The sequence below is a fragment of the Rattus norvegicus genome, chromosome 8 (genome assembly GCF_021556685.1).
Source record: "Rattus norvegicus strain SHRSP/BbbUtx chromosome 8, alternate assembly SHRSP_T2T, whole genome shotgun sequence".
NCBI classification, from domain to species: Eukaryota; Metazoa; Chordata; class Mammalia; order Rodentia; family Muridae; genus Rattus; species Rattus norvegicus.
Genome location: NC_141541.1, coordinates 116,366,898 through 116,379,209, shown reverse-complemented (window position 1 = coordinate 116,379,209; position 12,312 = coordinate 116,366,898). Strand labels below are relative to the sequence as shown.

Sequence of the window (12,312 nt, the reverse complement as noted above, 5' to 3'; positions counted from 1 at the left end):
GCATAGCTGGCTCTGTCAGCCCCCTCTGTATAGTTCTGAATCTCCCAAACTATAAAAGTCACCTCTGATGTAGCCAGCATGGGGTCTGCTTTCTTCTCTTTGTAATAATCCTTAAACACATCCTAAGCTACATGGCCCAGGTGAGCTGGGCTAGGTTATAGGGTCATGGAACTAGTAGGAAGGAATTTCCAATGAAGTCCTTGGTCACATTTCTGTCCTTGGTCAAGGAAGCAGGTGGACCAAAGGCCCATCCCACTGCCCTCAAGTCCCAAGGACTATCCTGAGACAATAAAGACCAGATTTAGGTTTTCCATTATCCGGCCCTGGGCTCCATCCAATCTTGCCCTTCTAGTGATCTGCCTGGCCCAGCCATCCTGGAAGCAGGGTCACATGTTGAGCAAGCCTGCTTGCATCACTGCCCATAGCTGAGGACAGACAGGACCCACTGAGTGAAGAAGTTGGAGCTGGAGCCAGAAGATTGCCAGAGAAATTGTCTCAGGCTTCCTGGATCACCTCTTCCAGAGGGGTTGTTGAGTCCTTCATGTCTTTCCCTGACTCTGGTCACTTCCTCTAGGCCATGTTATCATTGTATCTGGGCCCCAGTGTATGTAGGAAGAGTCTTGGCCATCCCAGTACCAGGTAGGGATCTTTTGGCAAGCTTGACAGAGCCTATGTCTAATCTCACAACACTCAACTAATTTTTGCAGAATGAAGGAAAAGCCTGGCATGCAATCTTTTCTATTATTCCCGAAACAATGGGCCTCCGAGTTTAATGATATAGCCAAGACATGGCTTGCAGAACTGACATACCTCATACACGTCTTCTATCTTTCTTGAGGACCATAATCTATCCAAGAATGGGGCCAAGAAGCCGGATTATGGCTTTAGAGTTGGTGGAAGGGGCGGTTCCCTAGAGCTTTGCCTGCTGCTGGCATTCCGCCACATCTTGGTCCTGTGCACACTGTGTGCACGTGGGTGACAGCACGTGGCAGGGGATATTCGTACACGTGAATGTGTGCTAGCTTATACCAAGTGAGATGGAAACAGCACAGTGTATGCAGTGATGCCCAGGGGCACGTGTGTCTGTGCTCTGTGTGCACCCAAGCGTGCTTGCTGGCGTATGTGCATGGATGCAGCAACTAGTCTCTAGAGCCATGCTTCCCCTTCCTGTCTGACACAAAGCTTGAGATTGGCTGGAGTCTGAGTCAAGCTGGAAAAGCAGCACAGAGAAGGGTCTGGATCATGCTCAGGGTACTCCAAGCCTATGATTTTATATCGACTGCTTCCAAATCCCACTTTAGAGCACCCCCTTGCTTTCAGGTGTGTATGAGGACAGACAAGTTTTTGTCATTTGTGGAGGGCAACCTAAAGGCATGGTTTGCCCCTCAGCTTCCCTGGGAGACACAGACAAGACAGCTTCAAGGTTTTGACATTCAAACAGCCTCCAGCTGCCCTCTGGACAAAGAATAATACGACCTTGCTATGTAAGCACGGGACCTGAATTCCATCCACAGAACCCATGTTTAAAACAAAGCAAAACAAAACAAAAATCAGGCAGTAGTGGTGCACGCCTTTAGTCCTAGCACTTGGGAGGCAGAGGCAGGTGGATCTCTATGAGTTCAAGGCCAGCCTGGTCTACAGAGTGAGTTCCAGGACAGCCAGGGCTACACAGAGAAACCCTGCCTTGGAAAAAAACAAACAAAAATCAGGCAGAGTGATGAGTATTTGTAATGGTCAGGTGGATATGTGACCTAGGAAGTGAGTTCCAAGCCAAGGAGGAAAAAACTAGTGCACAATGCCGACACAAGATTAGCCTCTGGCTTTTATATGCACACACACACACACAGAGAGAGAGAGAGAGAGAGAGAGAGAGAGAGAGAGAGAGAGAGAGAGACAGCGAGACAGAGAGACAGAGAGAGACAGAGACAGAGACAGAGACAAAGAGATTTGGAGGTGCAGGGTATGATGATTAATTTTTTTTCTTAAAGGTTTATTTATTTTATGTGTATACTGTAGCTGTCTTCATGCACACCAGAAGAGGGCGTCAGATCTCATTACAGATGGTTGTGAGCCACCATGTGGTTGCTGGGAATTGAACTCAGGACCTCTGGAAGAGCAGTCAGTGCTCTTAACCGCTGAGCCATCTCTCCAGCCCGATGATTAATATTTTTAAAAACCAGCTTAATTTGTGGGGTTGTTGGGGTGTTTCGAAAAAAAGAGCTTCTCTGTGTATCACTGGCTGTCCTATAACTCTCACTCTGTAGACCAGGCTGGCCTTGAACTCACAGAGATCCACCTGCCTCTGCCCCCTGAGTGCTGGGATTAAAGGCTTATGTCTCCACCACCCAGCAAGATCAGCTAGTATTTTCAGGTTTTCTAGGCCAGACACTGAATCACCCCAAGTTTTATTTTCCTATTCTCTGTTCAAAGCCAGACTGGGTGAAGGGACATGGCTTCTAGCTATCCTTTAGACACAGAGATTAAACAAAGAAACAATGAAGTCTTTCGACATTACTGGTGGCCTCTGCAAGAGTCTTCCTAAGGAGAACTCTGGCCACCAAGCGTTCAGGAGCTGACAGTGTCTATCTAGGAAGAGGGGAGCCCAGAATTTATAGTTCTGGCTTCCATCAAAGTTAGAGGGTCAGAGAGCCAAAATAAAAGGCAGGATGAGATATAAACTTCAGCATCCATAAAGCCTACAGTGTAGGCTGGAGACTCAATAGCCCAGCTATAGTGTGCTTTCCATTGAGGATCTACTTAACTGTTCTCTCTACTTCCTACCCCAGTCCAAAGGCAGTACTCCCATGCACTCTTATTTTGAAGCCCCTGATAACCCAGTTAAAGCACCCTCCAGGGTTTAGAGTCTAACAGGTACTATGTTATTTACTAGGTACTTCCCCAAGAAGCACAGGCTCTCACAGGGACCCTCACTCAGGAGCAATGTCCCATAACCCCAGCCATCTTTGGAACTGCTAAGCTACTATTCACGTTGCTGTCCTCAGCCCCCGGAAGGAGGCCCAGGAAAGGAGCCGGAAGCAATCCTTCCCTCTGGTGCTAGGGGAAGGGGCTGCACCCCCATCCCCCACCTCATGACTCACTCTAGGCTGTGTGGGTTATTACATTATGTTTGAAATTACCATGGCAACAAGCTGGCAATCAAGGGTAATTGCACTTGTCGTCAGGGCAACAGGGCAAAACCCCACAGCAGCCATTTTCTATGGTTGCCCTTGGGGTGCAGTAAAGGTCAAAACAGATTGGAGATGATGACAACCAAGAGGTTTTGGGGGGTTTCTGAAAAGGGCAGATTGCCAGGGCCCATGAGGTTCTCGAGTGTTGAGGTTGGGTATGGCTTGAGAGAACCAGGATCCCCCTCTGACCCTGCGACTGGAGTCTTGCCTTCTCCATGCTGCCCTCCACTTAAACCATGCAACAGTACTTAAAGCAAGCAGAACCAGAAGTTTATGTGCTCACAGCTGATATTTGTAGATAGCCCACGGGCCTTCCTCTTCATATTCCCTGCGACTGAGCCACAGGCTTTGGAAAGAGTCCCGGCATGCCATGATGGAGCCCCCAAGCCAAGCGGCAACTGCGCGGTGGGGAGAACCCAGCACAGTGGCACCAGGACCCAGCTCCTGTCTCATACGCTCAGGGAAACCATTTATCAGGGTGCTACCACCTTCCAGCACCACATTGGCCAGTAGCTGCTCCTGCTGCTTGACCTCCAGCCGGCTGATGCTTAGCAGGGCCAGCTGGGGAAGGCCTAGCTGGTTGAGACCTAGCAGATTGGGTTGAAAGAGAGCCTCGGGGCAACAGAAGCGCTCGGAGCCCAGTGTGATAACATGCTTATCTGGGAGCACAAAGTCCACCTGAACCTGGGACTGGTTTCGGGCCATCTCAGTTGTTGTGTCCATAGCCACATAACAGCAGGCCTCTTTGATTTGCCTGACAATCCCTCCCTTGGGTGGCGAGTGACCACCTGACATCAGGAGCTGAGCCAGGTAGTCAGTGAGGTCAGCACCAGCCACATCCAGCCGATAGGTGTCGAGTGGAGCCAGGTCCCCAGTGATGATGGGTGCCACATAGGAGGTCCCATGGCCACTTCCCACCACCAGCCCAGTGGTACGGCCATAAGCATAGAGTGTTAGTAGAGCCTGGTGAACTGTCTGCATAGCTGGCACATGGAAACGCTCAAAGAGTATTTCGGCAACCTTCTCTCTGTTGGTCCGTGGTGAGATGGGGGAGTCAGCCACAAGCACAGCCATCTCCTCGGGCTGCACTCTCAGTTTGCAGTAGAACAGGTGTTGCCACAGCACCTCAAGAGCGTCCCAGTCAGAGACGACGCCTCGGTTCAGTACTGAGTAAGAGCCCTCTTGGTGTTCTGGCACCACATATTGGGGCTGGCCCTGGGGTGGGTGTTGCAGCATCTGGACTTGGGAGGGTACCACACTGAGGACATGGTTCTCTTGAGCCAGTCCACATTTGGTAAATCCTGTGCCAGTATCAATCACTATGGCCGCCATTTTCTGGTAAGGGAAGGAGGAGCGGTTACAAAGCATGGCCGGTTGCACTGGTACAGCATCCACAGTGGATACTAGCTCATAGCAGTTCCCTCGGAGGAGACCCAGGTGAGCAACCACTGAGGGGCGTGTCATGTCCTCGGTTGTCAACTTGATCTGATGTCCATTCGCGGACTCAGTGCCCACCATGGATATGGGCAAATCCTTACAACCAGTAAACGTGATCAAAGAAAGTTGTTCCTGCTGGGCCCTGTGGGGATCACTAGGTTGCCAGGATGGGGACTGAGGTATGCTGGCTCTTTGAGCCCTGTTGTTTCCCATTTTATCTCTGTTCACATAAATACAGGCCTCTTCAGGAGCCAGGGGTACTCGGAGTATTCCCACATGTGTAGGATTGCACAAGGGTTCGTTCTCTTGAGTAGAGGGCTGGACAGACTCCCCAGAGTTGAAGGTGGGCTCTTTGGTGGGGGACAGCTTCACTGTGATGGGCACATGTCTAGTGAGGGAAAGTTGTCTGGGAAGAGGAGTCTGTTCATTGAGATGGGGTGGGCAGGTAAGTGGGGGCTGCTTGGTACAGGGGAGCTGACCAGATAGGGACCCCTGCTCAGCTACAGGTGGCTGTCTAGCAAGGAGGTTCTGCCCATTAAGGAAACTCTGACCAGTGAGGAAGACTTGTCCAGCACCTTCAGCCTGAGGGCCACTAGGGTGAACCATTTGCTGGTTATTGATGCCTGCTCTGTCCTGGAGTGGAGGTCTGGACACTATCTGGGTATCAGCTGTTGAAACAGGATCTGGCTTTATCCACTGCAATTTCCTAGGCTGGACTACGGGGCTGTCCAATTTCCAGATGGTGCGGTCAGTATCTATCTTTTCAGCATCAGATTTGGGCCAGCTAGGATCAGGAGCTGGGGCTGGTATCTTCTCACCATACTGGACGGGTGTCCCCGGTACACCAGATCTGGCAAGCGTCCTCATAGGGCTTTCAGTGCCCAGGGACCGTGGCTCTAGGTTGTGTCTGGCCTCCTTGGAAACCAGCGCTACCTCTCTATAGCTTCCAGCTGAGAGGCTAGAGGGTACAGGACTAGACAGCACGGCCGTGGTAGACCAGAGGCTGGGGTGATCACTGTTAGGGGAGAGGATTGGCCTGGGTAATGACCAAGCAGACAGCGTATTTTCAGAAACATGAGTCGATGGGTGGCTGGGTGTGAGACCTACAAGCACTGCCCGTGAGCCCATGGGATCATGGCACAGCAACCCCATCCTGGTGTTGCCTGTGGCCATATCAAATACCAGCACATGGTCTTCCACGGCATCGTGGAGCTGGCAGGTCGGGGCACCAGAAATGGGACTCTGTATGACTCCTCTGCAAGTCTGGGGTAGGGGCTGCTTGTTGTAGGCTCCTTGTTGTAGGGCGGGCAGTGGCACATTAGAGCAATTGTTGTTGTTGCAGGCATTGGGGGGCTGCTTGTCCGGCTGAGAGCTGCAAAGCTTGTGGCTATTCTCCTGTGTCTTGAAAGCGTTTAGAGGCTCTGAGGCTGGTGTTGAGGGATCTGGCCTGGAGGCATGAACTAGACAGTTCTTTGCAGGGTCCTCAAATGGCTTGACTGGCACTGGCATCCTGGCAACTTCTTGGTCCTGGATTTTGGGTGAAAATTCCGCTGGACTAGGTACTGGAGTGGGAGGAGTCTCCTTAAGGAAAAAATACAGTTTGTCCTTTTTGGAAGAATCTGAGAGAGCAGACAATTGGTTGCCCCCGTTGTTCTTGAGATCAAGGGGCAGGTCTTTAGTGGCCGCAGCAGCATTAGTCAGGTAGTTGGGACAATAGGCATAAGGTTTAACTGCAGCAGGTGCTGGTAATCCACTGAGAGCTGCGACAGACGCCGGAATTGAGATTGGAAGAGGCAATGACGGTGACGAAGTCGCCTTATTTGGGGTAGGAGGCTGAGCCAGACATGGACCCTTGTCCTGCCCCTGATCTTGCACTGCAGCCTGAGTCACAGTCAGAAGAGGTGCTTGACCTTCGACTACACCATTCTCTCCCGAGAGGAAGTAGGGTAGCCATCGACTCTTCCTGGAGCCCATAGAGGCCATCTGGCCAAGGTTACAGGTCCCTTTGCCCCAGCCTACCAGGACTTTAGCTGGAGCCTTGCTCTCCTTCCCAATCTGTAACTGAATCTGGGAGAGGTTGAGTTTGTACTGGCCTTGGTCATCAGCGTCGTCGTCTGTGCACATCGGCAGAGTCTGAGTCCCATCATCCATGAGGAGATGTTCTTGGGTTCCCACAGTGGGGTTTGGGAATGGGTTAGAAGAGAATCTCGGGGTGTCCTGGGAGGCCTGTGCATAGTCACACTGGGAGCTGACCTGAGCAGAATTATGGAGTAGTTGGAGCGGGGGCTGAGAGGCAGGGGCCTGGGAGATTGAGCTGCAGGCCATATCAGCGATGGCCCCGGTGGACAGTGACAGCCCTTGCTTCGAGTAGAGGGGTCTGGAGTTCATCCATGGTCCCTGGGACCCTTTGAAACCACCCCTCAGCTGCTGGCTGCTAGGCAGTAGATGGCCCTGGGGGCCCGATGGATCAGGGCCCCCCACCTTCTTGGTGTCTTCCATAGTCCTGCTCCATGCCCTAGGTGCCCTGCCCCCACATCATTGCCATGGTGACCCTACACAATCACTGCCCCCAGTGACCTGGAGAGTGAGGACGTATGAGATAACAGGGGCCCCACCCCCTGAAGAGGGGGGCTTCCCTGAGGACTTTAAGAGGGGGAGAAACCCAGAGGTCTCAATAAAGTTAGACTTCCATAGGCCAGCTTTGTCCCTCCTTTACCAACCAGTGACCACTCTACTACCCGAGGCCAGGCCCTCAGTGAGGGCAGTGTCCCACAGGGGACCAAGGTAAGGTCAAGGGAAAATAATAGTCAGGGGCAACTGAGGGTTTCCCTGACACTAGGCCCTTTTGCTAGAGCAAAGCCTCTTACTACTTTAGTCTAAGAGACAGAAGAGGGTGAGGGGCCAGGCTCAGCCCCAGGCTCCCCTCCCCTGTGTTCCCTGCTTCCGTTCCCGCTCCAGGGACAGCAGCTCCTTGGCAGGCAGTCTCTGTTGCTCCAGATGGTTTTCCTCTGCTTGTGCCTCATAGAGCCCCCTCCCCAGAGCCACATGTCCCTGAAGCCCAGGACCAGTATCTTGGAGGAGTGGGTGTGGGGGTGGTGGAGGTGGAGTCTCTACTCAGAATCTTCAAGATGGAATGTTCTAGCTCTCTTGTCATATTGTGTCAGTTTCATCTTGGCCATAATGAGAGCATAGCACTAGGCACTGGGCTAGGCTGTCAGAACCATAGTGTTAACCAAGTTCAACTATGAGATGGGAGAATGGTAGGTATCTTATAGGAATGGGGCCAGCTTCACAATGGGAATGTGGCATATATGAGACTGAACATAGTGTGTGTGTGTGCCCAGAACAGTACTGTACACTCAGCAAAGACAAGCTAGATAAAGAAAGCCCTCCATATGAGTAGACATGTTTTTTAAAAAAGTAAGCTTCTGGGGTTGGGGATTTAGCTCAGTGGTAGAGCGCTTGCCTAGCAAGCGCAAGGCCCTGGGTTCAGTCCCCAGCTCTGAAAAAAAGAAAAGAAAAAAAAAAGTAAGCTTCTAGGTTTGTTCAGTAACCCTCCCCCCATCCCCACTTTATGGGAAAACAGGGATAGGGAGGAATCGAATCTACCTGGATCAACCCCTTCGACCCAGGGCTACCTGAGGGTCAGCACTGCTCTCCAGCTAGAGGACAGGTCATTCACACCAGAAGGCTTCTGGAAGTTCTGCCTTAGGCAGTCAAACCCTCCTTTCCTCCTCTGCTCTAAGCTGGAGGCTGACTGTCTTCCAGGGCTACGATCCCCTCAGGGCTCAGTCTTTCCACTCAGGAAACAGGTTTGTGGAGAACGCAGCTGTAGGCTTGTCCTCCTCCGAAGCAACATGTTTTCACAGAGGTTAAAAATAGTGTTTACAGTTGGCTGTGGGGTGCGAGGCTATGTGACCAGGGACTAAGGCTGCCACTGTGCGGCATCCGCACCTTTTTGATTGGCTGCTGGGCAGAGCCTGACTCAGCCACATTCCAGGCCCCTTATGCCACCCTCCCTCTCCAGTTAAGGTAGGGGATAGGCAGCCTGGATGCCAAGGAGCCAAATTGCTTATCACTGTGCTATGGCTGGGGAAGTTGGACGAGCCCATGGGTCTGCAGGCTCTCTCAAAAACACACATCCTTGCAGAACACTATTCTTTAATTTCTGGTCTGAGCAAGCTCCTTGGTTATTCATGACAGAGATGCTGGCAGCAGCCTCTAATATCTATGTAATAGCAAAGTTGAACTGTGCCTGGGAAGAACAGGGAAATGAAGTGGGATGTCCCAAGAGACGCTCCGCCCCTGCCCCGCCGCCCCTCCCCTCCCCCGCTGCCCCGCCCCTCCCCCACCACCCCGCCCCCTCCCCCACCGCCCTGCCCCCGTCCTGCTCCACTTGCTTGACTGAGTTCATTCTTCACCTCCTCCAGATGTGAGGTATACCCCCTCTTCCTCCCCCTCCCCTCCCTCCCACCTCGACTTTCCAGGACTGGGATCCTTTGTGAACAACTGTCCCAAAGCCTGCTAGAGGAAGAGAAAGCAGAGCCAGCTTAAGGGTCTAGTCCACAAAAGCAAGCCCTTCCTACTTACAAAGCAAACATACTTTAGAACCATAATAACAGTGGCTAGCCAGGCGGTGATGGCACACACTTTTAACTCTCTGTGAGTTCAAGGCCAGCCTGGTTTACAGGTTGCGTTCCAGGACAGCTACAGTTGTATAGAGAAACCCTGTCTTGAAACTGCCCTCTCCCCCCTCCAAAAAGCAGTGAATAATACTGATCCCATTCTTCCTCTGTGTGGGGACACAGCCTGACAGCAGCTCAGTGAGCTGGATGCTATAGTGTCATTAACACAGGTGGAGAAATTATGGCCCATGAAGCCATTGTGTAGTTGAGACATGGAAGCTAGGTTTCCTGACTCTGGACCCATACTGTAGGGACATGTGGTGCTACTACCACTGGGTGCCACACCAAGGCTATGCAGTAAAGAGCTTTGCAGGGAGAGAGCCAACAGGCTTTCCCTATGGGAGCCGCAGCCCCAAGCCCCCACACTTAAAGCTGTGTCTTTCTCCTACCTGTTCCTCTTCTGGTAGCTTACCAAGTAGCACAGGCTTGGAAAAGGCTATGTTCTCTATGGGGGGTTACTAACCCAGCATCCTTCCAGGAACCTGATGGGACTGAATATGGCCCAGCTGCATCATGGTCTATATGGCCAAACTACAGCTACATCCTCTGTCATTACAATCCTTGACTGGCTGGAGCCCATTCTTATCTTATCCAGCTGAGGGGGCAGGGTGTAGAAGCTTTCAGCTTAGGCCCCTTTTGCTCAGCTCCTGGGGATAGTGCCCCTGTGTCCTCGTCGTCTCCCCCCGCCCCACTTGTTTTTTAAATAGTCTCTCTCCAGGAAGAAGGGCGTCCAATTCTATTTCTGATTCTGGGAAGTGAGGAGGGCCAAATGTGTTGCCATGGTAACCTGAAATCCCCTCCCCCAGGCTAAGCCCATTCCCCAGGCTGAAGGCCTTAAGTAGAGGGTGGGGGGCATGGAAGGGGTGGCAAGGAGGAGCTGAGGGATACAGTTTGAGGGTGAGCCCACAGGGTGTCTCCCCTGTGAAGACAAATGCCTAGTGTGCCTTCTCTCTCATATTCCCCTCACCTTCCAAATGGGCACTGTGGAAGACCCCAATTCTTGGGGCAAAGACCCAGTCACCCTGGGGGGGAAAACCTTTCTCCCCTGTGGATTAAACTAAATGAATTCCTGTCACTCAAAAGGCCCCAGGGAATGTGGACGAGTGACCGAAAAGCTATCGAGAGTGGAGCTTGTGCTCTACCAGGAGTTCTATGGTTCCTAGGTCAGCCTGGTCCGCTTGTCCGACACAGACCCTATTTTGGGCTCCCTTGTATTTGGAGGCAGCTAGCTCTGTAAAATCTCTGCCCCTGCACTCTTCCAGTACACCTGCCTTCCACACTCTGTGCCCTGGGAATGCTCAAGACATCTCAAAAACCTCAAGATCAGAGGCGCCTTCAATGGCCTCCCAGTGTACAGTCACGTACGTACTTAACAGTGGATCAGAGAGCGAGGCTTATTTCCCTGGAGCCCTGTCTCTCGGCCTTGTACATCAGCTTATGTGCTTGTAGAGGCTGCAGATCTGTAGTATTAGTGCTGTGCGGGGAAGCCATTCCATCTAGCAGAGGAGAGCCTAGACAAAGGAAGGCTTCTGAAAAGACCCTAATGGCTCTTGTGAGTCAACCCTGCCTCGATGCTGATGGGAAATTGACAGGGGCCTAAATTTTCACTCCTTTCTGTAACAGTGCGAGGGACCCCAAAGCCTGGACCATTGGCTGCCCTGCAGTTTATCCTGGCCAAGAATCGCCCATCCTATGGAGACAAGGTCGTGTTGTAAAGGAGTTGACCCCTCCAGCTCCCTGTCTCACCTGGACACCCACCTAGGAGGCCAGCCAGAGGCAAGAACCCCAGCCTCAGGGAATGGAGAGAGGGTGAGGCAAGATAATCCACTAGTAATCCGGGATGTGGAAGGCAGAAGCCACAGCGCCCACCGAGAGGATGTGGCTTGTGAGCTGTAAGGCGCAGAGAAATTTAAATAACAGATGTTTAAACAACCTTCCCTGCATGACGCTTGGTGCAGTGACCCCTCTGCTGTGATGGGTTGCAGCTTAAAAATAGCCCACAATGAACCGCTCTGAGCCCCAATTGACTCAAGCTTACGTAACTCTGCGTGAAAGATAGCCAGCCTCACCAGCCCAGAAGGGAGGGCAATGGCACAGCCACCCCTGGCTACTGCTCTCAGCTGGCTTGTTCTTGCCTCTACTGGGAGCAGACCCCGAGCCAAGTGCCGCCAGAGGCACACAGGGCTTCACGATTACACTGCAGAGATCTTTAACCATGTCTGCAAGAGGGCTGTGAGGAGAGCCTTCCTTTCAGGGACCCTGTCAGAAACAGCCTGTGGAGAGAAAAGGAGATAAAGAGACCTGGGCGCCCACTCACTTGGTGGGGTGGAGCTTCTCAGGGTATTCATTTCCCCCTTTGAGAAGTGGGGGGGGGTGGAATTCTTGACTTGATGGAACAGGTAAGCAAAACTTATTAATGCATAGCTAACGCTAGCTCGCACTGTCATACAGCCCAGGGATGGTGCCAAGTCCTTTGGGGCCTCTGATTCTCTAAGGCACAGCAACATCCCTGGAGGAACTCCTAGCATGGGAGAGGGAGCGCTGGCTTCAAAGCTAATTGGCTCCTGTGATATTGGTCACCAGCTGCTTCTCTGTTAGATCCTAGATCCTAAATGCCCAGTCGACAACCGGCCACCTAAGCCAATGGAAGGAAGCAGAGGGGAGAGGTGAGGGTCTCTCTGACACCGAGAACACTGGTTCTCCATGGTCCCTCTGCCAGTGTCCATGCTGAGCCCCTTTGATCCTTTAGTAACTTCCCTCAGTTGTTACCAACTGAACTCAAAATAGGAAGCACCACCACAGGCCAGGCCCCCTGAGGTCCAGTGGAGCAAGGCTAAGATAAAGCTCATTGGGAATCTCGGGCCAGACTTCTGGTTCCCCATCAAAGCAGGTCAGTCTATGCAGTGCATGCCTTCCAGGTGCGAGACAGCACTGACACCAGTGGGCAGTCAGGAGGCTGTGAGTCACCGGCTGCTTCCTCAGCCCCAGCTCCCACCATGGCC

The 12,312-nt window shown here is 52.3% G+C and overlaps 1 protein-coding gene and 1 long non-coding RNA gene across 2 annotated transcripts; one reads left to right on the top strand and one right to left on the bottom strand.

The window, feature by feature from the left end:
* Positions 1 to 3,436: 3,436 nt before the first annotated feature.
* On the bottom strand, positions 3,437 to 7,130 carry Actl11 (actin-like 11). The gene is given in 1 exon segment (NM_001024788.2): positions 3,437 to 7,130. A coding segment is annotated over 1 exon segment (3,657 nt). The 5' UTR covers positions 7,125 to 7,130; the 3' UTR covers positions 3,437 to 3,467.
* A 637-nt stretch (positions 7,131 to 7,767) lies between these two features.
* On the top strand, positions 7,768 to 11,333 carry LOC148004351 (uncharacterized). The gene is made up of 2 exons (XR_015628061.1): positions 7,768 to 7,885; positions 10,934 to 11,333. It is a non-coding gene; the product is annotated as an uncharacterized LOC148004351 (long non-coding RNA).
* Positions 11,334 to 12,312: the final 979 nt, after the last annotated feature.